Raw genomic sequence first — 27,358 nt, forward strand, 5'->3', positions numbered from 1 at the left:
ATAAATACATTAATCAGAAGGTTCTCTTTTGTGCTGGTCCCGGGGGTAATGCAAGAGGCAAGGTCCAAGTCCGGTATGAAGTCCAAGGAGTCAACAAGGGTCAGTCCAAAGAATTCGAGGCAGGGTGCAAGGCAGGAATCCAGGCAGGGTGAGGAACAGAAACACAGACAGGATCTGGCAAGCAGCAATGTTGCTCCCACAACCTGGGGCGGGATCTGACCGCCCTTTTATCTCTGCCGAGGTAACGGCCGGTCCCGATCCCCTGATGACCCTGCCTCGCCTGAAGGCGAGCACTCCTCTTGCGAGTACTCAGGTCCCTCCTTCTCTCAGCCCTTAGTCTCTGCAGCTCAGGAGACGCCGCAGGGTTACTAGACCCAGGGGCCGCCTCAGCCTCTGATGGCCCAGCTGACTGCAATGAGGTATCCTCAGCACCTGGAGCCAGGACAGGCTCAGGCCCCTGACTCAGCCCAGCTGGTGCTTGCTGCAGGAGAACCTGAGCAGACTGAGGCTCTTCAGGATCAGGCCCCAGACTAGGTTCAGCTGATGCCTGCGGCAGAGGATCCGATGCGGACTGAGCCTCCTCCGATTCTGAGTCCCAGCCCGAGTCCCAGGCCATCACATCTTTATATAGTTAAAATGTAGGTGCTCGCCATACAGAGAACTAAAAACAAAAGCTTTTCCTATTATGCAATAAAATGGTCCAGAATGTGCACATTTAAAAGGTTCTACAGAATTTTTAATAAGTGAAGCAGGATCATGGTAGGAGCAACCCAACGTCATTAACATTAGTAGCACTAAGAGAATTGTTTATTGATGGGATGAAATAGCTTCTCTTCTCTGTATTTGTGTGTTTAACTGGCAATAAAGGGCTTTGCGTGCCCATTTTCAACTTACTTATCTTTTAAGCACCATTTTTCAACTAATCATGTAAAGGACAAGGGAAGCCTGTATACAGGACGTGTTTAGAACTTGGTTAACTTTTCTCCATTCCCTGGGAAGAAAGGAGGCTGGAACTGCAAAGATGTGTGCTTTAACTCTGAGGCTGAAATACACAGTTGTCTGCTTTACCTTTTTGTGTTAAAGCTTACAAGGGCAGACAAAATATCATGGTAGAAGAGGCAAGGACGCTGGCCTTCTGCCATTGTAAGTCCACCTGCCAAATATGTCTATAGACCCATTATAGCTAGAAGGACTCAGCAGTTTCTTTTGCAGAAATGCTTCATTCTGGTTGCCCCCAAGGTGCAACTGAAATCTCTGGCTCAACTGAGCTAATCGCTCTTCCAGAGTGCAGAGGTTTCCACATGCTAGAGGTGGAGGGTATAAATAGGCATATGAAGAACTGGATATAACCATTAAGTCGGCAATGATAATCTTCAGTGATCCCACCATTCATTCATTCATCCATTTATTTATTTATTTATTGTAGCCAGCATATAAACTGGCAGCAATATTTCAAAACAAGGAATCCCAATTTTCATTCTTTGGAATATGTTTTTGAAAAAGCAGGCTAGTAGGCTTTGTAGTTTTAGGGACATTTGAAGGAATGAAAGCAGTGTCCACAAAAGATTCTAGCAATGGCTGTATGTTCTGTGACATGCATTAGTATCTGTCTCAAAAGCTTGGGTCAAAAAATCCTCTCCTTCATTTTATGATGTGAACCCTGGAGAACCTGTTTTAATTATGCTCCTTTTACAAAGGAAGAATTCTGTTTTTAAAATCTAGTTTCTTTACTAAGTGGCATTTAGTGTAAGGAAGCTACACAGAATATGTTATACCATGGGACCATACTAAAATCTATGTGTTTTCCAACACAGAGATTCCAGAAAAAAACATTGTCAAGACTAAGAAAGGATACTGAAATCTAGGGAGATATGTCTAAATGTTTTGCATCGATTCCAACCCAATGAATAGCTCACCTGTACAAAGATCCCATTTGAAATAGATATCTGGACAAAGTGAACACACAGTAAGGTAGCTTTACTGAAGACTTAGTCTCTCCTTCAAGTTCTCCTTTGATTGATGTGTGTAAAGTTTGTCTAACTGAACTAATGCTGCCTTGGGATCCAGTTTCAGCTGACTGGGTGGTCTGGTCACAAACCTTCCTTACACATGGAATACATTTCAATCACTGGGAGTGCCAGATGAATCTGCCTGAGTCACCCCAGTCTAAAGGTTCCAAAAAATATGCTACTACCAGTACAATTAAATCTTTACCATTTTATTAATAAAAATCATTGATATATGCAAATAAAGAAATAGCAAAAAAATAGTTTGAGTATTTGTCTTATGTGATGCAATGATCAGAGGGAAGGACAAGACAAGCTCAAGTTCAAGTCCCCATTCAGCCAAGGAGATGTCTGAGTAAATATTGGCCACTTGTCCTACCTCTCAGCTTTGTTCTGAGGATCTGCATTTGAGTAGGAGACCCAAAGATATTTACATGGAGCCATTTCTTTTGGAGAATTTTCTTTTTAACCCAACCAGTATTTAATAATGCTTTAAATGATGTTTCATGGGGAAACATGTTGCTTTTATTTTTATACACAGTGTTCCACCTTGTTATTTTTATAGAAGTGTGGATTATAAATTTGTATAATAATTACAAAAATGCCACTAATTCTGTCTATTCCTTCTCTGCTGCATCCTACTCAGCACCAGCAGCTAGACCCCTACAGTATGTCTCCAGCCCTATTGGGATGATGCTTTCATTTTATTTTTTAACCAATTAGAATGTTCATAAGCATTTCCATAACACTTCAGCACATAAGACAATGGCATTGGAGGGCTAATTTAAATCAGATGAAATCAGATCTCTTACAGTTAGCAGCTCAGGAGGTTTTTAAGGAAGGAGGCTGTGTTTATATCAGTTTTGCTGTTGTTGTATTTACCTGTTTCACTGTGGCAAGTTGGCAAAAGCACCCTTTTCTGGAAATCAACATGATCTGTGCTCTAATTAGGCACTTACTTTAAAACTGTGAATATTATCCAGAGAAGGATTTGACTTCACAAATAGATATATAGAAATTACAGCAGCAAAGTGATGGTGTCTCTAGGGTTAAACGGAGGTAAACCTAAGGAACAAGCGTGCATTTTAACCAGCTAGCCTTTTCATAAACTGATTAGTAAGCATGAAAGGAAGATGTGGGAAATGTGGCTGAAATCTGTGGCTAGGCCTTTATGTCCTGTAGACTGTAATGTTAGCTTTTGTAACAAAGCCTTGTAGAATATCACAGATATTAAATGTCTGGTGCTCATTTTAACATTACTAGTGCAGTATGTTATTGACCAGCTAATTATGCTGAATTCCATTTATAAACATAGCTAACCACTAAGTTTATGGAGACTTTTTGTGCTCCTTTAATAGGATATTGATTGAGAGCAAGGTTTGAGTGGGCGGCCATTGAATTGTGTAATGGCATACAAAAGGCAAGGTCACTGCAACGCAACGGTTGATTCTAAGCCTGCCGTCTATTTTGTATTATAATTTTTCTTTTTTCGCGTCTGTCTTTTCATAGCCAAACTCGGGTTGTAGCCTGTGGACAGTGGTGCTTTGCTATTGAATATGAACTTAGCATTTAGTTTCATGCTGCTGATTTTTAACTACTCCTCTTACAATATTGATTAGCACAGTGGAAAACTCAAAGGCTTGTGCATGGAGAAACAGTGCAGCTATCATGCAGCAGAATGTAAGAGATACAACCCTTCAAAATACTGGCTGGTCAATCATCTTTCATTCAGCACTTCTCATACAAAATCAGCTCCTAGCTGAGACTGCATTTGTATGAACAATCCTGAACACCGCTTAAATTGAAATGAAGTCAGTGACAGTTGAGAAGGTTGCATAATTCCCACCAAATTATTCAATATGATACAACAAGTGAACCCTTTCCACTAGTCAAAACAAAATGAAAAAAAAATTCCTTCCAGTAGCACCTTAGAGACCAACTAAGTTTGTTCTTCATATGAGCTTTTGTGTGCATGCACACTTCTTCAGATACACTGAAACAGAAGTCACCAGACCCTTATATGTGAGAGAGTGGGGAGGGGTATTACTCGGAAGGGTGGTGGGAATGGGTGATTGGCTGATAGGTGTGGAAAACCTGTTGACAACTGTTAATGACTGCAATTGGTCTTACAGGAAAAAGCAAGGGGTGAGATGGCTAAAAATAGTTTCGTCATGTATAATGAAATAAGAATCCAGTGTCTTTGTTCAGACCAGGTCTCTCCGTGGTTTTAAGTTTGGTAATGAGTTGCAATTCAGCAACTTCTCTTTCCAGTCTATTTCTGAAATTCCTTTGTATTAAGACAGCTACTTTGAGATCTTGTATAGAATGTCCTAGGAGACATTCTCCTACTGGTTTCTCTGTCTTGTGATTCCTGATATCAGATTTATGTCCATTTATCCTTTGGCGTAGGGTTTGGCCTGTTTGTCCAATATAGAGAACTAGTGGTTAACTAGTTAAAGAGGGGGAATTGCATTACCACAGGCACTCTATCATGATTTTATTTATTCCAAGCACAGAAAGAGGATCTGAGCCAAACCACAAAGGTTTGCCATTTCTACCTAAAAGTGCTCTGGCACTCATATTTATTGACTGGTGACTAATTGCCAGTAGCCATTCTACATTTTCAGGCTTCAGCTATTGAGAAAACTGCTGCTGCTCTGGATCCAGGGATCTGTTGCAACTGGCTGCATGATCCTAAGGTCTGCTTAAATCACTCTATACACACTGGTCTGTTTCACAGTACACGGTAACCCAACCTTACCATGTGGATGTTGCAGGTATCCAAAGGGGAACTCGTCACTCTGCTCCTCCCTGATCTTATTTGCATGCTGTACTGACCTAATCCAAGAATTCGCTTAGCATGTTGTCCTAACCCAGGCCCATGATTAAGCTCTCTCCTCGCTAACCATAAGCTGTAGTTAAGACCAAACCATGGTTAGAGCTTGTGGTTAGTCTGGACAGAACTTAACCACAAGCCTGAGTTTGGATGACATGCCAACTCACTCAGTGCAGCAAGTGAATACAAAAGATCAGGGAAGAGCAAAGTGCTCCAAGTTCCTTTTGGGAAGCCCACATGTTTGTGTGGTCCTGGTAAACCAAAAAAAATAAACTGTGCCTTTCATGCCTGCTTTCAGCAGTGTGAATAATTCAGGGTATGATTCAGCTAATGAGTTCCATCAATGCAAGCCTGAGCAATGACTTTTGCCTGTGCAATGGAGCTTTCCCATCTCTCCTTCCTCAGTATGCTCCTGAAATTGGCTTGGGGGCGGTCAGGAAAACCCCCAGAACAGTGCATGAGTGGAGGAGAGGGGGGAAATCATTCCATATGACAAGCTGAAATGCTTGCACTGGCACAACAATCAACATAGTGTGATGTTGAATCCCTCCCACTGTTTCTCGCTTCCGCATAAATGACCATGTTAAATCCCTGTGTACGTTAATTTCCCATCAACATTACATTCTACTCAGCAGGCTTAGGTTTGTTGGGTTTTCTGCAGAATAAAATATCTCAAGCCAAAGAGAAACTGTCAATTCCCATCCCGACCACTTTATAGCAGACTGGGATCAATGATGATGATGATGATGATACCATCCTATACCTGCAGGTCTCAGGACGGGTTCACAGGATAAAATCAGAATATAAAACCACAAACTACATAATCAAAATAAAAACAACAACCCAATAACCCCCCCCCCCAAGATCTACCAAGTTCAAATCTGCAATGGCAGTAGTCACAATGTACTGGGACCTCTTTCTTGCAATACCTTTTGCTCCCTCCCATCCTGCACTTTCAGCCTTAGTGATACAGCCCAAAACCAGCAATAAGGGAAACCGCTGTCTGGCCTTACAAAATCTTCCAGTCAAAAGGTGACAAAAGAGGAGGTTTGACCTCCCAAGGTGATTGTGGGGAGTCATGCTGTACATGAGAGATCACTGCTTTATTGCTTTATTGCTTTTTAAGCAATAATGATTTGTGCTGTATAGTAGTTGAATTATTGCAAGTTTCAAACACTAGGGTGCCACCTTATGCCAATGTAAAACATACATTTCATTTTAGTTTCCTATTGCCAGGGACGCTACATACAATTCACCTGTTTGTGTGATAGTGAAACAGATTGTTATCTGTTGCTTTAACTGAAGAGTCTAACCAAAGGCTCCACACCTAGACAGTCTAATGCCAGGCAGCAGTACCACAAGATTCACTTTTTCCTAGGTTTTCTAGTTGCAATAAATTATATCATCCTTGTCTGTTTGGTTTACTGTTTGAATAGACTGATTTATAATGTAAAATATTGAGTAGAGGTTTAATATCTACAGCAGGTGAAAAATAAGCTTACTAATTTGACGTGTGTGGATATGAGTGTGGATGTGTGTGTTTGAGTGTGGAGGATCCCTCTATCAATACTTTAAAATTATTGCATCAACACGAGGATCTAAGTGTGACCAGATGGGCATATAGATCTCTTATGTACACAGACATCTACATTTAGTTTAATGGGATACTGATCCATATGTGTAATAAACTATGCATATAGATTGGCACCTTCCACTGAAATGAATATGGACATTTCTCTGAATATGTGTTGGAGCAAATGAAAATTAAGCCCCCCCCCCTCTTCCACAGAATTAGAGAAAAGTCTGGCAAAAGCATTCTTAAATGGCAGTAATAATTAACTGGAGTTAGATTATGATTTAAATTTAGTTTTTCACTGGAGATGAAAATCAGCAAAGCACTAACTTCTTGAGCCCTGGTTTAGATGTCATCAAAGCTGAGGCATAGCCATGAGACAATGGCGTCCATTTCTCCTTGGACTGTCTGGATTATGTCATAGTAAAATACAATCAAGGAACCTTTGATCAATTGAACAGGGTGGTGACAGGTACTCCTAATTCACTGTTCTTAGTGAATATTGACAAACTGGTAATGATCATACTGCAGAATGTCATTCAGACCAAGAATATTAGCATTCTTTAAAGGTCAAAAGCAATAGCTTCATATAGACAGAATTCCATACAATTCCAGCATCAGATACTTCACATTCTACATAGAATATTTCAGCACAAGAACCATTATTTTCAAAAAGACTGGGCATGACCCCTTATTTGTGCATGAATCCGTGCTATTGTGCATTAAAAGACCGACTGTTTAAAGTTTGGTTAAACATTAATGTTCTAATTTCAAAACTGTAGAAATGAGCTCTGAAAATATTTGCAATGTGACGCAACTGTTCTTAAACTGTGGGTCCTGACACATCGGTGAGTTCGGACTTGTTCCTAGGTGTACTGAAAAATCAGCATTTGTTTCCCCTCTATTCTGAGGGCAAATGGATAAGAGCCAGCAATTTATATCTTCTTCCACTAAGCTTGTCAATTCCAGAGCACATTCTATATAGAAACCTATATGCAAAGTTATGCCAACTTTCTAGCCCTCAGGGTTCCTCGTAGTTGGTCACCCAGCTCCCCTCTGCTTCAAGTCACAGTGTAGAAGTTTTTTGGGTTTTTTGTGATACACCTTTATTGTGCTTTATGTAAATGGCTTCGGCAGGCACGGCCAAACTTGGCCCTCCAGCTGTTTGGGGACTACAATTCCCATCTTCCCTGACCACTGGTCCTGTTAGCTATGGACGATGGGAGCTGGAGACCCAAAACAGCTGGAGGGCCAAGTTTGGCCATGCCTGGGCTTAGGGATCCTGATGATGATGCTGATGATGATGATGATTATGTAGCAAACAATAGTGGCACAACAGCAATGCAGAAATACAACAGCAGCTCCCTCCCATCGATTGGGACTACCAGGACAGAGCATCCCAATCAGTTGCAGTTTCTTCTAGAGTGCTGTTCGGTGGCCATATATGTCCTTAATCAGTGTAACATCACAAATTATATCAGGCTAGAGTCTGCATGCATGCTTTGCTTTTCTACTACAGCAATTTGTAGGACAGCAGGTTTCAGAATGAACAACGTCCTTTTGTAAAATCAGGACCCTATTACTACAATATGATACATCTGACCTAATTAGAAATATAGCACAATTTACTTGATGTAAGGCATGGTGAACTGGAGAATGAATGATCAGTTTCATAAAACGTTTTGCATAGTAATCATGTGGGATGGAGGAATCAAAGAAAGAAATATGTCAAAGTAAGATATTCTAATGTAACTACAAATTATACTTACTTTGTGAGACCCTTACTAGCTCAGTCACACTGAAAACGCCTGATGTGACAAAACTGTCTTGGAAGCCCAAATGTCCTACAAAACACAAGAAAATTATAGATGCGATTAATTTTAAGCACTTAATGACAGTATTCTTAAATACTTCACTATCTGTTTAATGTGAATGAAATTGAATATTTAATTTTCCACTTATCACTAATTGCTGTTTAGGTAGGCAGATATATGGTTAGAGTTTAGGAAAGTTAACATGACAGATTAACAGGGAGAATTGTATATATTAAAGCATCACAGCTGGAAATCTGAACAAAAGAAGCTCATTTTAATAAACAGTTACCTCAGATGACCCTAAAGACTTAACAATTGAAATTAAAATACTGTACCTAGGAATCAGATGGGACAGCTAAGTTCTTTAATCGTTTTAAACATTATTCTCTAAAGAAACATCTGATCAGGATTATCTACTCGTTCATTCAAACAAAACAAGATTTAAAGATGTACTCTTCTTTTCTGAGGTTACATTAGGGAAATCTTAAAATAGCAGCTGTTAAAAAATCTTGAAAATGAATGCTTTTCATATAAAAAGAAAAAAAACTCTTTAAAATGAGCTTTTCAAAACAGAAACCAAATCTTTGCATAAGAAAGCTTTAACTCTAATCCTCTGAATTTCTTTAAGAGACAAGGCGTATGCTTGCTTGCCGGTTTCATTTGTGTAAGGGATATTTTATATCAAAATGTTATTACACTTCCCATAACAGTATTTCCCTTTTTCTATGAAAACATGTCTATCACCAAATGTTAATTTAATTTTCTGGGTATAATCAATTACAAAACAAGAAGCCTTCAAACTGCAAATCGGGTAACAAGGAATTCTGCTGAACCAGATACTATAGTTCGTACAGTACATATCAAGACTTCAATTAGAGGTCTGTGGCTGATAGGGCAGCCTGACCTATTGCTTTTGAAATCAGGGTCAAAGAAATCTGAGGATAAAGGGATTATTAAAAGAACTGTAAAGTTGTTCTTGTCCATAGGATAAGTGGCATACATTTTAAGGTTGTTCTAATGAAGATTATCAAGTCTCTCTCTCTCACACACACACGTATATTATTTAATGTAATATAAAGCTTTGCTATGCCCAGACATACTAAATTCCTTCAGCTTCAGTTTCATTGATTTCATTTCCAAATTACCAAAAATACTTTTTATCTCTATTTAAGTTCTTGCATAATATAACTCCCCCCCACAAAACCCCCACATGCACACAATTTTATATTTATTTTGCCTGCAAGGTTTAATTGAACTCAAATGATTTATTTTGATTTATCAAAAATTAAAATTGCAGGTCCATTACTGTTAAAGTGTTTCAGTATTGATACAGCATTATTAGAAGCAGCCTTTGTACATTCTCCATTCAAGCAACACATTCAAGCTGATTTCCCAATAAATAATGTAGGGCTGGAAGCACATTTCTTCAGCCCACTGGCACCAGCAGAATCCTGAATCTGCCAGCATTATTTTCATTTCTATTACCCAGGGTTTGAGCAAACAGTAAAAGTCAGGTGTTATTAGCTAACATTTTTCCTAGATGGGTACCCAGCTAACCTGAATGGCAGAGCATCAAGCTCAGAACACAAAATCAATGCAGGTGTTACAACTGTGAACTGCATTCACAAATACATAAATTGCTTCCCAGTGTAAGCCATGTGCATGCTCACTAACTCATAGGAAATGTTTGCATCTACAAGCATTACTGAACGTAAGCCTTGCGTATATTCTCATCAATAAGCATTATAGGAAATTGTATAGAGTAGCCATGGAAAGATGTGCATAATAACCAGCAATTATGCACATTCACCATGGTCATTCTGCACATTCTCTACGGTTTAGCTATTTAGAGTAAAAGGCATAGTGTGCTGTCCTTTTAATGAATATGCTCAAAGCTGCTAACAAAACATACAAAACAAGATAAGAAGACACCAATCATTAAAAACAGGTTCATACATAAAAACCACAGCAGCTGAAAACAGCATTAAAATGCAAGCATACACACAAAGAGAAACTGTCTTGATGAATAAATTCTTACAAAGTGAGACTTTTAATATTTGTTGCACAAGTTGTAAATGCTGCTTTTCTGTACTGCAAAGTAATGCCAGCATTGAAAAGCCTTGCCATGTAGAGTAACTTACTATACAGAGACATCTTAAAATCTTAAAATAGTAGTGATCAATTAGAACTTCAAGCCTATTATCTTAACCAAATGCCTGATTAGAAAGAAAAGCCTTCCCTACTCTAACTGCAACTTGATTCCTCTTGGTTTTATCCCCTACCTAGATAATCCTCTGTTTCACAAACAATGTCATGCAAGTAACTTCTATTAATACTTACAAAATAGGTGTCTATGATACTTGTTACTTGTTACAGGGGCACCTGAAAAAGTTGCTAAAAAGATTTCTGATCTATCAAGGAGTACACCTACTAACTTAAGTATCAGCCTTATGTTTTGGTGCGACAGTGAATCTGGAAGTCATTTGAAATGCAATGAAATGATTAAATTTGGACAATGATGTATGAAGTATACGTCTGGTGTCTTTCAGATTATACATTGTAAACTATCAATGGAAGGGAATACATTCTGCGACTTTATGCTGATGGTGTTACTTCCCCACAATTTTCCAAAATATTACAAGTCCCAATAACTAGAAAAAGCTTCAGATACTGCAACTAAACTAATGCTTGTTTCAAAAGTATTATTTTTATTTCAGATGTGACCAGTTTGGATCCCACCTGCCCGTATGTTCCAGTGGGGAAGAAAACTTAACAAACTCATATTTCAGACAGACAGACAGACAGGCCATGCATTTTAAAATATTTGCTGTACCTTCACCCAACTGTTGGAGGATGAGGACTCCAAAATCTAAACAGCTATTACAACACATGTCAACTCAGCAACATGACAAACCTAATGCCTGGCAATAAAGAAACTCAATGGAACATTTGAAAACTTAGAAATGGATGGTGTGCCTCTAAAAGTAATACCTTAAAAAAATTCCTCTCTTTGTACTGGCTTACAAATCTGTTCACAAATCTGTTAAAATTTGGACAAAATAGGCAAAGGTTCTGATCCCAGGCCTCTCACCTATTATTTCCTTACAATTCCACTCTGTTTTCAAAAATAATTATAGTGTCTATACTACAGATATGTGGAAAGAAAAATAAAATAATGGTTTTAAGGAATTTATTTTTATAAAGATGAACTACTGCTTACCTTTAATAAGATGCAATTTAAATCGGAAAATATTCAAATATCATGGCTATTAGGCTACCAAATTCCCAGGTTAAAAATGAAGCCACAAGACAATTGACATAGGAAGAAATAATAGTCGAAGAAAATATAATAGCAAACATATTAACATCATCTTTGTATAAATATATTACAGAGATTCAATTTTGTCCTCAGCAAAATTTGAGAAGCTGGTAGGAACTGAATTAAAATGTATAAGTTGAAATAGAGGCATGGAACAGAGAGTGGACAAAAGTGACATACAAATCCATTTTTGGCAACAATGAAAGAAAGAGCCCTTAACCAGAGAAAGAGCCCTAGATGCCTAGCCCATATAAAACAGGACCGTTCTCCTATGTGTTGTAGAGGATCTTCCACTATAAGGACATATCAGCACAAGTGGTGGGAGTGTCCAAAAACAGAAAAGTTCTGGAAAGATGCATTTACAGAAATATATTTGATTATAAGGCAGATAGTCCTCATGACCACAGGAATGGCTCTGCTTAACTCGCATTGTCCTGATATGTTGCAAATTAGAAATGAAGAACTTATAACATAGCTATTAACTGCTGCAAGAACAACTATTAATCACTATGAATCAATGGGATTACTGCAATTTGCCAAACAAAATTATTGGAAAAACTGACACAAAAATTAAAAGTAGCAAGAGGTTAAAAAAACCATGACAATTTTCATGCAATCTGGTGTGAGTTTATTGACTACACACTTAATGAGGCATATGGTAGAACAGTACCCATAGTTTACACTTGTGGTGTAGGTACAACAAAGTTCGAGGCAGTCTCCAATGCAGGCATTGAACAGATCCCAACATATTTAAGTTTCCTCTGAGGTGAAGTGAAATAAGTCACTATCTGCACTAGAAACAGAACTGTCAGATGTTCCTAGTCACTAGAATTGTAATTTACTGTATTTAAATTGAATTTGCGGCAGGCTAGAAAAGATTTCAACTGTCTTTATCCTTAATAAAAGGTGAAAGCTGTGAAAGCGACGTATCCCTCTGTGGAATTCCGACTATTCACTCACATGCTCCTATGTGATGGTGACAATCAGCATGCTGTGAATTATATTCTTCCCATGCCAGTCTATTTAAAAGTTTCACAGTTTGATCAATGCATATTTGCAGTGTGTGCTTGTGTGCGTTTAATAAAGACATTTAAGTATGGACTTGTTATCCAAATATCTCAACATTAAAATAAAGTTAGATGAAATGAAGGCTTTAAAAATAAAGGGCCAATTGCTATTCCTAAGAAATCACTTTAGCTGTACTGCATGGATTTCCCCTCTATTGCTCTTGCTACCATTATTTGCTGAGAGTTGCTTTTCATATCAGTTCAGCATCACACTAATAACTAACTAAAGGCCACTTCGTTAGCCATTCAAATTAAGCATTTCCTTCCAAATAACCACTAAGCCACTGGGTTCACATGCCCATATTATCTGAAGCTTGTTTGCACATATGGCTTTAGAAAAGTTTTTAAGAACCACCAGCACATTCTTTGAGGCATATAGCAGGAAAAAATTAGACTATCTGGGATAAATCATGTTAGCACAATGGATGGACACCTTAAAGACTTTAAAGTCATGTAATACAATCCTAGGCTGGATCTTTCTTGTTGAAAAAGGCAGAATACAAGTGGCCAAGAGAAAAAAGAGCCAATATTTGACAACGCAAATCAGCATAACCTTTTAACTGCAGCAGTCATGGATGACTGCCCTTTGACCTGGAGAGATTATGTGGGATTTCAATGACAACAGCTGGAAGTGAGCATGTGTGAATAGAGAACAGAAGATCTTAGGCCTAACACAAAAGCCTGTCCAGATCAGAGCATTGATTAGAAATTGTTTCCTGGTCCCAGTTTAATAGAGTGTAATAATGAAAGTTTTGTTAACTCTTCATAGCATGCACAAAATTAGTTGGAACTTGTTCTTTGTAGTCTACTCATAAATTTCACAGAGAGACCGTTTCAGAATAATTGCAAATGGGGATAATGGTCTAAGAATTATTTGGACTGCACATTGAAATAAGAGCAACATCATGTAAAAGATAATAATTTTGGCTTCAAAGGACACTGTCAAATTCTACACCTGGAATAAATATAAATAAGCTAAAATGAAATACTCTCGTTTATCCCTGTTTTGTCTCTTACAATGCATGATAACATGGAATAGAAAATTATCACTGAACCAAAGCTTTTTATCTTGGGTAAACTGATTTCGCAACATTCAAATGAGAGATTCTTAAGTGGGTCATGTGGAACTTGTTAACATGAGTAGTCATAATATTTACAATAATTATTGGAACAATATGACGCGTAATCCTAAGAAGAAGAAGGATTGCAGCAGGGCGACATCAGGCTGGTTCTCAAAGGGGGAGAAACCTGTGGTGAGCTGTACCGGTACTTCTTGATACTGCACATGAAAGCTCAAATGTATATGTAAAACTAGATGTTAAAGAAAATATTTCTAATTTAGTCTTCTCCCGAACAGCTAGTTTTCCATGTGCAGGAATTCTATTTTGTATCGTAAAGAACTCCACCATATAAATCCTCACCTGCTGTCTCAAGTGGGATAGCTCAATTGGTTTGCCATCTCACTGAGTTGGCCAATACAGATGTGAGAGAGAAAGGGCAAGGAGGACTACAATATGGCAGACAATAGGAAAGCTGGCTTATAGTGAGTTAGTCCAGTGGTAGGTACATCTAGTACCATAGTACTCTCCAACATTTCAGGCAAAGGTCTCTACTAGGTGCTACCTGACATGCCTTAATTGAAGATACCAGAAGGAGCATCTCCACGCCCATCATTCAGCCCAGACACTGAGGTCCAGCTCCGAGGGCCTTCTGGCAGTTCCCTCACTGTGAGAAGTGAGGTTACAGGGAACCAGGCAGAGGGCCTTCTTGGTAGTGGAGCCCGCCCTGTGAAATGCCCTCCCATCAGATGTCAAGGAAATAAACAACTATCTGACTTTTAGAAGGCACCTGAAAACAGCCTGTTTAGGGAAGTTTTAAAAAAAATGTTTGATGCTTTATTGTGTTTTAAGTAATCAGTTGGAAGCCACCCAGTCAGGGGGGCAGCATACAAAAAGAAGAAGAAGAAGAAGAAGAAGAAGAAGAAGAAGAAGAAGAAGAAGAAGAAGAAGAAGAAGAAGATACTGTCTTAATGCAGAGACACAGTCTACTACTGGTCTCCCACAACAGGGTAAGGATTTGCTACATTCTGAGATGTGAGCAATACTTCTGACAGCCTTGGATCACCCAAAGGTGATCCAGGGATGTATCCACCTAACATGGCTAAAACCTGGACCTCCCAATTGGTTTGGACTTTGACAGAATATGGCGCACAGCACTAGTCAATGCACATGCCCACACTATAAGTCAAGGTTTCTTTTCTGTTCAATCTAATATCAAAAGGTATGACTATGATTAAAGCTGGAGCCTTAAAATGTTAAAAGTTAAGTAAGCTAATGCTGTGTTAAAACTCAACCAATATTTTTGTGAAATAAAAATTAATAACCTTTTTGTTAGAAAAATCAACAGCATAGATACTGTTTGGACAACCACATCTCTGAAAACAACAGATGTCTTAGCTTGTTTTTGTTTTTTTAGCTTTTTCATATTTCCAATGCAAAAAGGAAATGTTAAAAGGGGAAACATCATTATAAATAGACATATTCATTTTGTAGATTAGTTTACCATACATTCCTCAAAACCCTTTCAAAGCAAACAAGATGGGATCTATAGAAAGTTAATCATTTTGGAATATTTATGGCCTCTGAAAAGACAAGCCACCTTTAGAAAATAATAAAAAGGAGTTATTTATCTTCTTTTTCCTATCACTACTGCCATAATTTCTTTTACTGATCGCAACAAACAACATACCTTAACTGTAATCTCTGGAATTGCTGTAGTGACTTAAAATTCAGGTTTAGAGCTCAGTGATCAAGTCAATAAATAAATGAACAGTAAGTTAACATTAGGAGTGCAGACAATACTGACAGCTCAGTAATGGAACTGATTCCACAGGATGCTGGATGTAGGCTTATGGCCTTTCCACACTTTGGTCTCATTTGGATACAAAGCTGAACTACCTGTACTGTTATGTAAATGAGCATGTACCAGCCTAGGAGTCATGTGCTGCTCTACTCACCTCTTCTTCTTCAGCATGTTCATTTCCATTTTTAACTAATCACAATTTAGTGTTATATCTGAAGCCTAATAAACTGATGATTCTTAATTACGGTTTACCTTGGCTTATGAAAGTTGCTTATTACAATAAACCATAGTTAAGCTTAACCACAGTGTAGGGCTTGGCCATAACACCAAAATTTCAATACTAAACTTTGGTTAATCGAAAATGGAAGTGAAAGTTTCTGATTTCCCCCAGGGACATCTCAACTTAAAGCTTTCTCAGGCTTGTTTTTGAAACACTAAACTAGGCTAGTATGTCTCTACAAACAGTCATAGTTCTCTCAAGGGTTTATCTGTACAATATAGCTGTTTTCAAATACATGTTGTCTCCTTCACACACACACACACACACAGTTTAAAAACAACCAAAACAAAATGGACCTACAAATATGTTTCAAAGGCTTAATAAGAGTGCTCATATGTTTTTAACTTGGCTATATACTGCAAACATTAATCTACTTCAATGTTCCCTGTTTACTAATAGTTCATTCTGATTTTGACAAATGTGATTTTTTGGACTGATCTTAATCAGAAGCAATGTTATGTCCAGAAAGTTCCCAATTGCAAAGCTCTCTCTCTCTCTCTCTCTCTCTCTCTCTCTCTCTCTCTCTCTCTCTCTCTGTGTGTGTGTTGGATAGATAATGTAACTAAAACAACTCTCATTAAGCTAAATTTTGTTAGCTTACTCAGTATGTGTAGCTGTTACTTCTAAAGCATATAAAACCGCAAGAAGGAATGGGTGGCTTGCTCATTCCTTATTTTGCTCAAAGAAACATAAATTTAAAGTCATTTTAATTTTTTGTACTATTTACATATTCAAACCAATCAAGAGCTGAAATAATCACATTTGTTTCAGCGCCTTGTTTATTGCTGCCCAGCCCCTCCCTCCTTTAAATCTTTCCCTTAGCCAGAGTGATGTTTATTGAATACCTGTCATTTCTGCAGTGGCTTGTGCCAAGAGCAGCTTACCAATGCCAGTCTTACTGAAACCCCTTCTGTTTCATATTCTCTAAGGGGCTTCCTTAGATCAGCTGTTCCCCATAAGCAATACACAGAGACCTATAAATTTGCAAGCGCTGCAGTCAACGTCCTTAACAGCAAGTGGCACCCATTTTGCCCAGTGTGGCATACTCATGAAGGGACAGAAGAGATACCACATGGTGAGCAGCATTCCTCACCATGTGTAAACTGTCAATTTGATTTGAAATTAAAATTTTTGATTAACACGAGCGTTTCTGAGCCTCCCACTGGCAGCAGCCTGGTTACTGAAAAGTGACATGATTTGTGACATGCATGCTGTACAGAAAGCCCCATGCCAGGAACTGAAAGACCAGTTTTCATTTTGTTTAAATATTGACACTGGGGTGGGTGTTTTATTTGTGGGATAGAAATGAACTTTTGTATTCTGGACAACACCAAACAGGATGTTGATAGTGAGTGGTATCCTGTTGTTTTTAAAAAGTGCCCCATGAGTATAAGAAGATGAGAACTGTGTGCGTGGTTGTATTTGTGGGGTCTACACTTTAAAATGTCATGTCTTCTCAGCATCAGGGCCTCTTCCACAGGGTGAAGGAAAATAAGGTATTAAAAACATGTTAGCTTGATAAATATTTCACACATGACAAGAAATGCTAGGGCAACCCAGCCCCAGGGGCTTTGATGATCTACACAGGTACCCTTTTAATCTACCGGTAATCTGTTCATGAACACCTACTGGCAACTTGTAGGAAGCCAATGAGATGCAGCCTCCAAATGGTCTATTTCAGACAAATCCTTATGTGAATTAAATTAACAGAATTACATAAGAATTAAGAAAGTCAGTGTGCTATAACGATTCAGAGTGTCAAACTAGGAGAGGAGAGGCATGGGCTCAAATCCCTACTCATCCATGAAGATTACTGGACCAGCCAGTTTCACCTACTTCATAGGGTTGTTGCGAAGATTAAAATGGGTGGACACGCTGCTTTAAGCTCCTTGGAAGACAGATGTGGTATAAATGCAAACAATCAAGTACTCAATCAAATATTCCAAAACCCCTACTTTGTCCCAATATCTTTTACTGAAAATTGGGCACCTAATTACAGCCCTATTTGACATCTATGAGCAAGCTATATTGTATTATTTCCAAGGAGTTAGCTGTTCCAAAATGCTAGTCTTTCTGGCAGGAATACTTCATTAAGGAAGATGGTTCTCTGATTCAATCTGCCATAGTTTGTAGAAAGTGAAAAGAGCATTTCACTTGGGCCCAATTCAGGGGTGGCTAGCCTATGGTCCTCTAGATATGGTTAAACTACAATTCCCATCCTCTCTGGCTGGGGCTGATGGGAGTTGAAGTCCAACAATGTTTGCAGGGTCACAGGTTCCCCCATCCCTGACAGAGCTCACAAGTTCAGATAATAATACAACTAGTTCAAGCATTTTGGAATAATGGCATCACAGCAAGGGACTCACAGAACCTGGAAAAATACATCTAAAGAAGCCTTAATTTGTTTTATAAACAAAATTTTAAACATTTTTAAACATTAAAGACCCAGGAGAGCTTCAAAAACCAACAAAAAGCAACAACAGGCAGCCCTGTTTAGGGAAGCTTTTAATATCTGAAGGACTATTGTATTTTAATGTTTTGTTAGAAGCTGCCCAGAGTGGCTGGGGAAACCCAGCCAGATGGGCGTGGTATGTATGTATGTATGTATGTATGTATGTATGTATGTATGTATGTATGTCTTGGAGCAGTTGCAACCCAGAGGCTGCAGATTAGCCACCCTGTTTGCAGGCCCTTCTGAAAATATCTACACATGGACTGGCATGGGAGAGGAAGGAATGACAACTCAGTATGCTCTCTCTAAATGGCACCCCAAGTTTCACCCAAAGGCAGTGTTTAAAGAAGGGAGGTCTTCAAAAGCCAGTTTATTATTGCTTCACAATGTCCACACCTTATTGAGCATCAGTTCTCCCCACAAAGGAGGAAAAGAAGGGGGAACCTTTCCTATTACGGCTTGCTTGTGTTCACTGTGCTAATTTGAATACTTACCTTTATTCCTGGCACACAGCTTTAACCTAAGACATAAAAGGTTGTAAAAGTCATGTACTGTATTGCCAGGCTACCCTTGTGTTCCTGTCCATCATCCTGTTCAGACACGGAAAGGGCTAATGATCTGTCAGCTAGGTAAATTCATTACCCAGGAGAGAATAGCGCGCTGCTGCTGCTTTTGCCCATTCACAGCAAGGATTTCTTTCGGCATGATGCTGCATCTTCAGAGTCTCACGGGGACAGTTTATGGTTGGCAGAATAGCACTAATAACAACAATTTACATTTATGTGGTTCAGGGCATGCTCTATATTTCTACTCCTAGATCGTTTGTACTCCCACTGGCAGATTCATCAGTCAGCATGGAGGAGATGCTGCCCTCCTACTCTCAGGACCAGGTTCCCCCTAGTTTTTCTTTAATGAAAATGGGTCAAGAAAGCTACAATTTGAAAGGAAGGGGAAAGGGGGGGGGAGTGGAAATAGAGCAGTGATAACCAGCTGCTGCCTTGAAGAAAATAATCTTCCGAGAGCCAATTCCAATGAAACCAATTTCTTCTATTCGTGGAGGGATGGATTTTAAATGAGCTGGGTTGTGTCCAAAAGGTTCCCTAACTTTGACTCACTACGTCAGAGGGAAAAAACCTACCACTGCCAGGAGGGAACCTTTGAAGCCAGCTCATTATTTGCCGATTTGATTTATTGTGTGAGCCACCTCAAAGACTTGGGATGGATAAAAGAAAAGTTTAAACGTATAAAATACAAAATGTGATGTAACCCTTCTACTACCTTGCCTTACGTTACAAAAAGTCAACTGAAATAAATAAATGAGTACTTAAGTTCCAATTTCCAAAGTTAGATTCTGGCTGTTTCCTGGTAAAGATCATTTGAGAAGCAGCCCATAAGGCCTCTCTGTGCATATTTGCAGTCCTTACATATTTGTAAGAGGGCATTTTCACTTGATGTGGTTTTTATGGATTGTGATGGAACATAAAATTGGAAACACTGGTTCACTTTCATATGTCACTTTGTATGCCATAAACAGCATCCTGAAATATGTTGGAAGGTGGATCCGCATGGATTTTGCAGCAGTGGTCTATAAGTATTTTCTGAAATTCCTCCGCTGCTGCTTTCAGAGGCAAAATCCACGGTCTTTTGAATTTTGATGTCTGCTGAGATCTGAAGAGGAAACTGGCTGTACTAGTTAGTATTCAGGAGCCTTCTCTACCAACTTTTAAACAACTGCGGAAAACTTTTCTGTTCTGCCAGCCCTACACAAGCAGTTAAGACTACATCCCCCACAATGGTCTACTGATGTTTATTTTATTTTAACTTTTAAAAAACTTTTTATGATTTTATTCTTTTGGTTTTATGTTTTATATTGTTGTAAACCACTGTGATATATCTTTATGATGCAGTGGAATACAAATAAATAATAAACTATATTGTGATCATTTCTAGATGGCTTGATTCATCAGTTTGCCCAGTAAGTTTTCCAGATCATAAATAATAAACCTGGGCAGTGTCAGAAACTTACCGGTATTTCATAGTTTTCTACAAAGTCCTCCTGCCTTAAGTTAAACCACTGAGAATCACATATTTAAAGTACCGGTAAGTGACAACTGCTAAGCTTGATATAGGGGTGGGATGGAGTGAATAAAACCAATGTTCCAACAGAAAATGGGATAGTTGCAATAAGGATCTGCTGACTATAAGAATAACTTTGAGAATATAAAAATGCATTTGTTTTTCTACTGAGATAAACAGGACACTGGACTAGATGAATCTTTCCCCTGATTTATATTGGATGAATTGTGTTTTTATATTTTGACTTGTACTTGGTGCTTTACTATTTCTGCTTCATTAAGCACTATTGGTATATTTTGCATTTTATACTTTTGCATTGCTGTTGTAGTTTTGAAATTTTATCATGTAAGCTGCCTTAAGAGAGACTTTTACTGTGAATGGCTATAATCGTTTTAAATAAATAAACCAACCATGCAAGACTCTTTCTTATAGTCACGCATTACAGTGTTCCGTTTTCTCTACTGGTACTGCTTCCCACAGTGCAAAACACACACAAATGAAACAAATCAGGAGCAGGAAGGATTTCCTGTGCACAACTGCCATTATTAAATAGTAGGGAAACAATCCATTGGTGCAACAGTAAGATCAACAACTGAAAATGAAGTTAGTTACAGATTGAACGGTGTTAAAAGCATTAAAAAGAAAAGAAAAGGGAGATCTGTAGCTAGAATCACTACCTCTTTATTACAAATGACTCCAAGGTTTATTCTAACAAGTCACAGGAGAAACCTTCCTTTGTGAATTCAATCTCCCAATCTTGCTTTTTTGGTACTTTCCGAGAAACACACACAGTAGCTTAGAGTTGTGCTTCCCATCTAACTTCTAAGACTCCTGAGTAAACTGCCTGGGGGTGATTGTAAGAACTTGCTCAAGAATCATTTGATAAATCACTTGGCATCATGCAGATGAGACAGAGGAGGAGAAAGAGGTGGCATATTTCATTGCATGCATTCAGCAAAATTTCTCAGTTATCAAACACCCGCATAGTCTAGGAATACTATAGTATGTGACACATGCAAACAAACGCAGTAAATGTGATGGACGTGATTACCAGCATACATGCAGCTAAACACTATGGTGCTGCTTTGGCTGCTGCAACACAAGGAGACACTTCTGCCACTGCAGCTGACGTGATAAATTATGCTATGCAGTCTGACCTACGTTATATTTGAATACTTGAAAACTTTACACTCTCCCTTATTACAATGGCATGCCACAACTGGAGAACCAAGTGGCCCTGACCGTATTCTATTTTATCTGTTTCCTTTTGTTGTCTTTGCACTCAATTTTTCTGCCAGTATAAGTGACCATACTCTGTTATATCATGCTTCTATTGATAGATCTTTCAAATTCTTCCAGCATTTCACAACTAATAAGTGTTGCTGATATAAACAAAATGATAAGCATTTCCTTATATGGAATTCTGACATTTTTGCCACTAAAGATTGATAACAGCATTAATTTTGGATCCATCTGTATTTCCTTCTTTTCTATATGACTTATTCCAGTTTGGGGCTTTCCAGGGAAGTGCAAGAAAGCATGTGATATGGCATAATGGTGTCTTTACATTGTACATGGCTGTAGCACATGCCTTGTTAAGTTTAGCTACCATCCTGGGCTCTGTTTTGAAACCTGCAATGGACTTCAGAATCCATACAGGGTGGAGGAATTTGATTTTTTTAAAAAAATGGTTCAACAAGATGTTTGAACAAAACAATTCCATTTATTGCTATCCCCACCATATCCCCAAACTGCACTCTTATTCACTAAAACCAGACTTCAGTTCCCTTTTAGGGTTGTTTTGGTACCCAGTTTGCAGGCATTTAACATGAAGAAGTCCAGGCAGTGCCCCAGTATACACTCTGACATAACCTGGCCTCACTTTTGGCATGCCACCACTAGCTCACCTTTTTAGGTGACTTGTAGAGAAGTGGCGAAGCCCTAACACAGCCACTTGGCACAGGTTGAAGTGGCATCTGTTAGGCTTTCCCTGTGACTGCTAAAGGTGAATGTGACTTTAAATCCTCTCTAAGTCAAAACAGAAATTCCCTCCCTTCTCTCTCTTTCCCCTCATTTTGGCTCTTCATGTGCAGAGGTATAATAGGAAGGGTTTATAACTGCTAATGTAAAATTCCTCACAAGATGACAGGCCTGCTCACGAGACAATAACCTCTCAGCACTTCTAAAGTCAATGGATAAGCTTTTTATAAGAGGAAGTATAAAAATGGATGAGGAAGGAAGAAACCTATAAAACTTTTACACATACCTCTGTCTCAGAACTCTTCCTTAATTACGACCAAGTAATGAATACTTCTATTAACTGACTGATTTTAGAGTGCACTTTTATCTACAGGTTCTATATTTACAGTGCAAGCCCTTTCAATTAATACAAGAAACAGGAAATAAGTGGCTAATTATTGTATTTCACTGCAAGTAACAGGTCTTTCATTGGACCTGTTAAATGAGGGAGTTACAAAAGAAGCTATGGTATGCAAATTGAGGACAGGGGTTACTGGGTTGACAGCAAAAGATACACTAATTTGTAGCACAGCTTGAGACATTTTTAAGGAACAAACTTTTTGGGCTAACTGTTTTGGGAATCTACTGCTGTAGAATCATATTATAGATGATGAAAGATTTAGAACTCAGTTTCATATTTGCACAACCATTTTGAACTATAGTCACAGTAGAAAACATACAAACAACAACTTATATTTCTCTATATTATCCTCCTTGGAATTCTTGCTGAACAAGTACAATTTTTCTGATTAAACCTTCTGTATTACCTGCCTACAACCTTTTCCTTTGCAGGTTCCCCACTTCTGAAATGGCCCTAACACCCAGTTATCTTCCTGTGTGGGTACAGGATTGTTCTCAAACTCTCCTTCCTTCCATCATTTATGCACTTACAAAGATTTATACCTTGTCTTTTGATAAGTGCCTGCAAACCAAATCCATATCAGAAACATAATAAATAATAAATTGGATTAAAACACCAATAAAGCCTACAATAGATAAACACAATAAACATTCAGCAAGATAAAAATAGAAACTAAACCAATTAAAAGGTCATCTCTAAAAGAACATGAAAACTGAGCACACGTCTCTCAGTGCAATGAAGCAACCATCAGCCATGCCTAGGAGGAAAGTTTCAGAGATTGTTTGGCACATGAGAAAAAGGATGTTCTCTGGTAGTCACTCACCTAATTTCCAAGGAGGATCCACACTTAGAGAAGATTATCTTAACTGATGGACAGGTTATAAGGAATAAATATGTGTTCTAAATACCTTGACCCCAGTCGGTTTTGAACAAAACCTGCTCATTGAATAAGTTGAGAAGCAAACTGAATGTGAAACAGCATGGAGGTGTCCCACTGGACATGCAATAAGTGATTCTTGGATTGTGACTACATACAGTGGTACCTTGGGTTACAGATGCTTCAGGTTACAGTCGCTTCAGGTTACAGACTCCACTAACCCAGAAATAGTACCTTGGGTTAAGAACTTTGCTTCAGGATGAGAACAAAAATCGTGCGGCGTGGCGGCAGCGGAAGGCCCCATTAGCAAAAGTGATACCTCAGGTTAAGAACAGTTTCAGGTTAAGAACGGACCTCCAGAACGAATTAAGTACGTAACCAGAGGTACCACTGTATATATTGGGGGGGGGGTGTCCCCTCTCCTGTCTTGAGAAACCAGATACTTATTTTAGCTACATTGTCTATTCCTTCACAGAGACTGCTAACTTTAAAGTACAATGAGTATGTCATGTCCTTCAGGCACCATGTGGTCAGGCCACAAACATTTGCTTCATGCTATCAGTACTTTGTGTCAGTATTTGCTTGGATGATTTCTTTTTTATCAGAATGTGTTGCTTGAGGAGGTTAATGGTTAACAGCTGTGACATCCAAAGTGCTCTGTCAATTTGCAGCTCTTGCAACCTGTAGGTCACTGGTGAGGCAGCCTTCATGTTTGGCCTGAACATTGCCTTGAGAACTGACCTTGAGTGACTCCCCCATATGACGTTGGATTGACAGCCAACTTCCACAGGAGTTGTACAGCAGAATGGCAGTGATGCCAACAGCCAGACTATGGCTGGAATCCTGTGCACACTTATGTTGAGGAAAGTCTTGCTGAAGTCAATGGGAGTTATGTTACCAGTAAACCTGCATAAGATTTATGATCAGGGAGAGAAACTGTATAAGACTGACTATAACCTGAAAGACCTTTGCAAATGATTGCATACTTCTGACTTTAATACGAAAACACACTAAATATGCAATAGCATATTCAGGCTATATGCATTTTAAAAAATATACAGTACAGTGGTACCTTGGTTTAAAAACAGTCCTGCTTACAAATGATTCAGTTTACGAACTCCGCAAAACCGAAGTAGTGTCCTGGTTTGAGAACTTTACCTTGGTCTAAGAATGGAATCCGAACAGTGGAAGGGCACCAGTGGCAGGAGGCCTCATTAGGGAAAGCGCACCTCGGTTTAAGAATTGTTTCGGTTTAAGAATCGACTTCCAGAACAGATTAAATTCGTAAACTGAGGTACCACTGTATGGTAATTTCCACAAATAGCCAATATACAAAAGTACATCTAGAGCAGGGGGGAGAGGTTGCTTAGTAGTTTTTCCAACAGTTTTCTATGTAGTCTTCTCCCCTTTCCCTCAAAGTTGTAGAAATAGGATTAACAACTTCAGAATTTGGGATTAGAAGCAATAAAGGAAGGAAAACACTTTATTATGGCTGGGTAATGCATGCACCCACATGCATGCACGCGGGTGGCGCTGTGGTCTAAACCACAGAGCCTAGGGCTTGCCGATCAGAAGGTCAGCGGTTCAAATCCCCGTGACAGGGTGAGCTCCTGTTGCTCGGTCCCTGTTCCTGCCAACCTAGCAGTTCAAAAGCACGTCAAATTGCAAGTAGATAAATAGGTACCGCTCCGGCGGGAAGGTAAACGGCGTTTCTGTGCGCTGCTCTGGTTTGTCAGAAGCAGCTTAGTCATGCTGGCCACATGACCCAGAAGCTGTACGCCGGCTCCCTCGGCCAGTAAAGCGAGATGAGCGCTGCAACCCCAGAGTCGTTTGTGACCTAATGGTCCTAATGGTCAGGGGTCCCTTTACCTTTAATGCATGCAGTAAAGAGCGTTTGCTGTTCTTGTGCACAGTACTGCCATGGGTAAGCAGATTGTGGCATAGTGCACTGGTGAGCGCCAGTGACCTCTGTACCAGACATGAATCAGTAAGGGTGCTAATCTATGGAGAACATACTCTTTGCACAGAGATGGTTTTATGGTTCATGATGGAACTGATCTTCACCTAGCACATTTATCTTATCAATTCAGTTTTGGTGCTTAATCAGTGAGAAGCCACTTGAAACCACAAGATAGGTGAACAGATATCCAACTATTGGTTATGTTAGAGATGAATCATATGAGCAGGAAATTGATTTATTCAAAACCAAGAGTCAAAGTTTTTATCTCCACTCCTGATGCATGAAGGACAAGAGGAAAGGAGGAGCAAACAACCACAAGGCTTATAGTGGAAGTCTTACAATGGGAAACCACGGTTTCCTGTTACATTTGTAATGAATAAATCTCTATATCCATAATTCAGCTTTATTTCTGAGTCATGTGACTCAGAGCACCCTTTCTACCTACTTTACTTGTTATTAACTCTTTCCTCCTACTAATTTATCTCAAAGGAATAGCTACTCCAGAACTTGTAGTCCTCGAATTGCAATTTAAATGATATTATAAGCCAAACTGTTTGCTTCCATATTGTGATAAATATGGCAGCTTCGAGTAAAACCTTCTCCTGAACAATAGTCAGAAGCATGGGTATAAATATGAGGTTCTGTAAGAATGTTAGCAAGATGACACAAACCACTTTTTAACTGCATTACTTATCATTTCAACATGCATTCAATTGAATTATGGCAATGCAGTATGAGACTGGGTTCAACATGCAAATGCCAGGAGAGTCATTCTCTGATTTCATCAGAGTCTCTTTGAGATATTGATCTATCTTCTACAATGAAGGGGAAGCCTTAGGAAAGACAGTCATGCATAGCAATGACATTATTGTAAGGTTAGGGCCAATTTATACATGATACACAACTGCATGTAACTCTCTCTCTCTCTCTCTCTCTCTCTCTCTCTCTCTCTCTCTCTCTCTCTCTCTCTCTCCAGAATGCAAAGCAGGAATGGAAGTTGAGGGTGGGAAGGAGCTATTTAACACTTTCTGCTTGGGCTATTTTTCTGCTGCAAAGCCAGTCCCTCCAATGTATCTCTCAGTGAAGAAATACTTCAGCAGGCCCGTCTCAGCCATAGAGCCGACTGGCGCAAGGTGCCAGGGCGCCAGGGTCTGGAGGGCGCCTCAGCCGCGCCCGCCCCGCCGGCAGCGCCCTCCGGCTGCCCAGCGGAGCGTGGGAGCGCGAGCTGGCCGGCTTGCGCCGCACCCTCCAGGTGCCCGGCGGAGCGTGAGCTGGCCGGCCATGCTGTGCCCTCCGGCAGAGCACGGAAGCACCTCCACCCTCCAGCCCCGCCGGCAGCGCCCTCCGGCTGCCCGGTGGAGCGCGGGAGCGCCCTCCGGCTGCCCAGAGGACTGCGGGAGCGTGAGCTGGCCGGCTTGCGCCGCACCCTCCAGGTGCCCGGCGGAGCGTGAGCTGGCCGGCCACGCTGTGCCCTCCGGCAGAGCACGGAAGCACCTCCACCCTCCAGCCCCGCCGGCAGCGCCCTCCGGCTGCCCAGTGGAGCGCGGGAGCGCCCTCCGGCTGCCCAGCGGAGTGCGGGAGCGGGAGCTGGCCGGCTTGCGCCGCGCCCTCCAACTGCCCAGCAGAGCGCGGAAGCGGGAGATGGCCGCGCTGCGCCCTCTGGCTCCCCGGCGGAGCGCGGGAGCATGAGCTGGCCGGCCGCACCAGGGCACCTGATGCGCTTAAGACGGCCCTGTACTTCAGAGTGGTGTTTAGAGGGGAAATAGTATGAGGGGAAAGGATTAAGCTCTCTGTTTCAGCACACCTTTCTCAGGCATAAAATTGGGACATTACCTTGAAAAGTATTTGCATATCCT

The 27,358-nt window shown here is 39.9% G+C and overlaps 1 protein-coding gene across 10 annotated transcripts in view; it reads right to left on the reverse strand.

The window, feature by feature from the left end:
• Positions 1 to 27,358, reverse strand: part of NFIA (nuclear factor I A) — a 398,911-nt gene that overhangs the window by 86,477 nt on the left and 285,076 nt on the right. For all 10 annotated transcript variants that reach the window (XM_033151951.1, XM_033151947.1, XM_033151946.1 and 7 more), the window contains exon 4: positions 8,185 to 8,259. In XM_033151951.1, coding sequence (XP_033007842.1) covers positions 8,185 to 8,259 — 75 coding nt within the window. The remainder of the gene's footprint in view (positions 1 to 8,184; positions 8,260 to 27,358) is intronic.

The sequence above is a fragment of the Lacerta agilis genome, chromosome 6, assembly GCF_009819535.1.
Source record: "Lacerta agilis isolate rLacAgi1 chromosome 6, rLacAgi1.pri, whole genome shotgun sequence".
Classification (NCBI taxonomy): Eukaryota; Metazoa; Chordata; class Lepidosauria; order Squamata; family Lacertidae; genus Lacerta; species Lacerta agilis.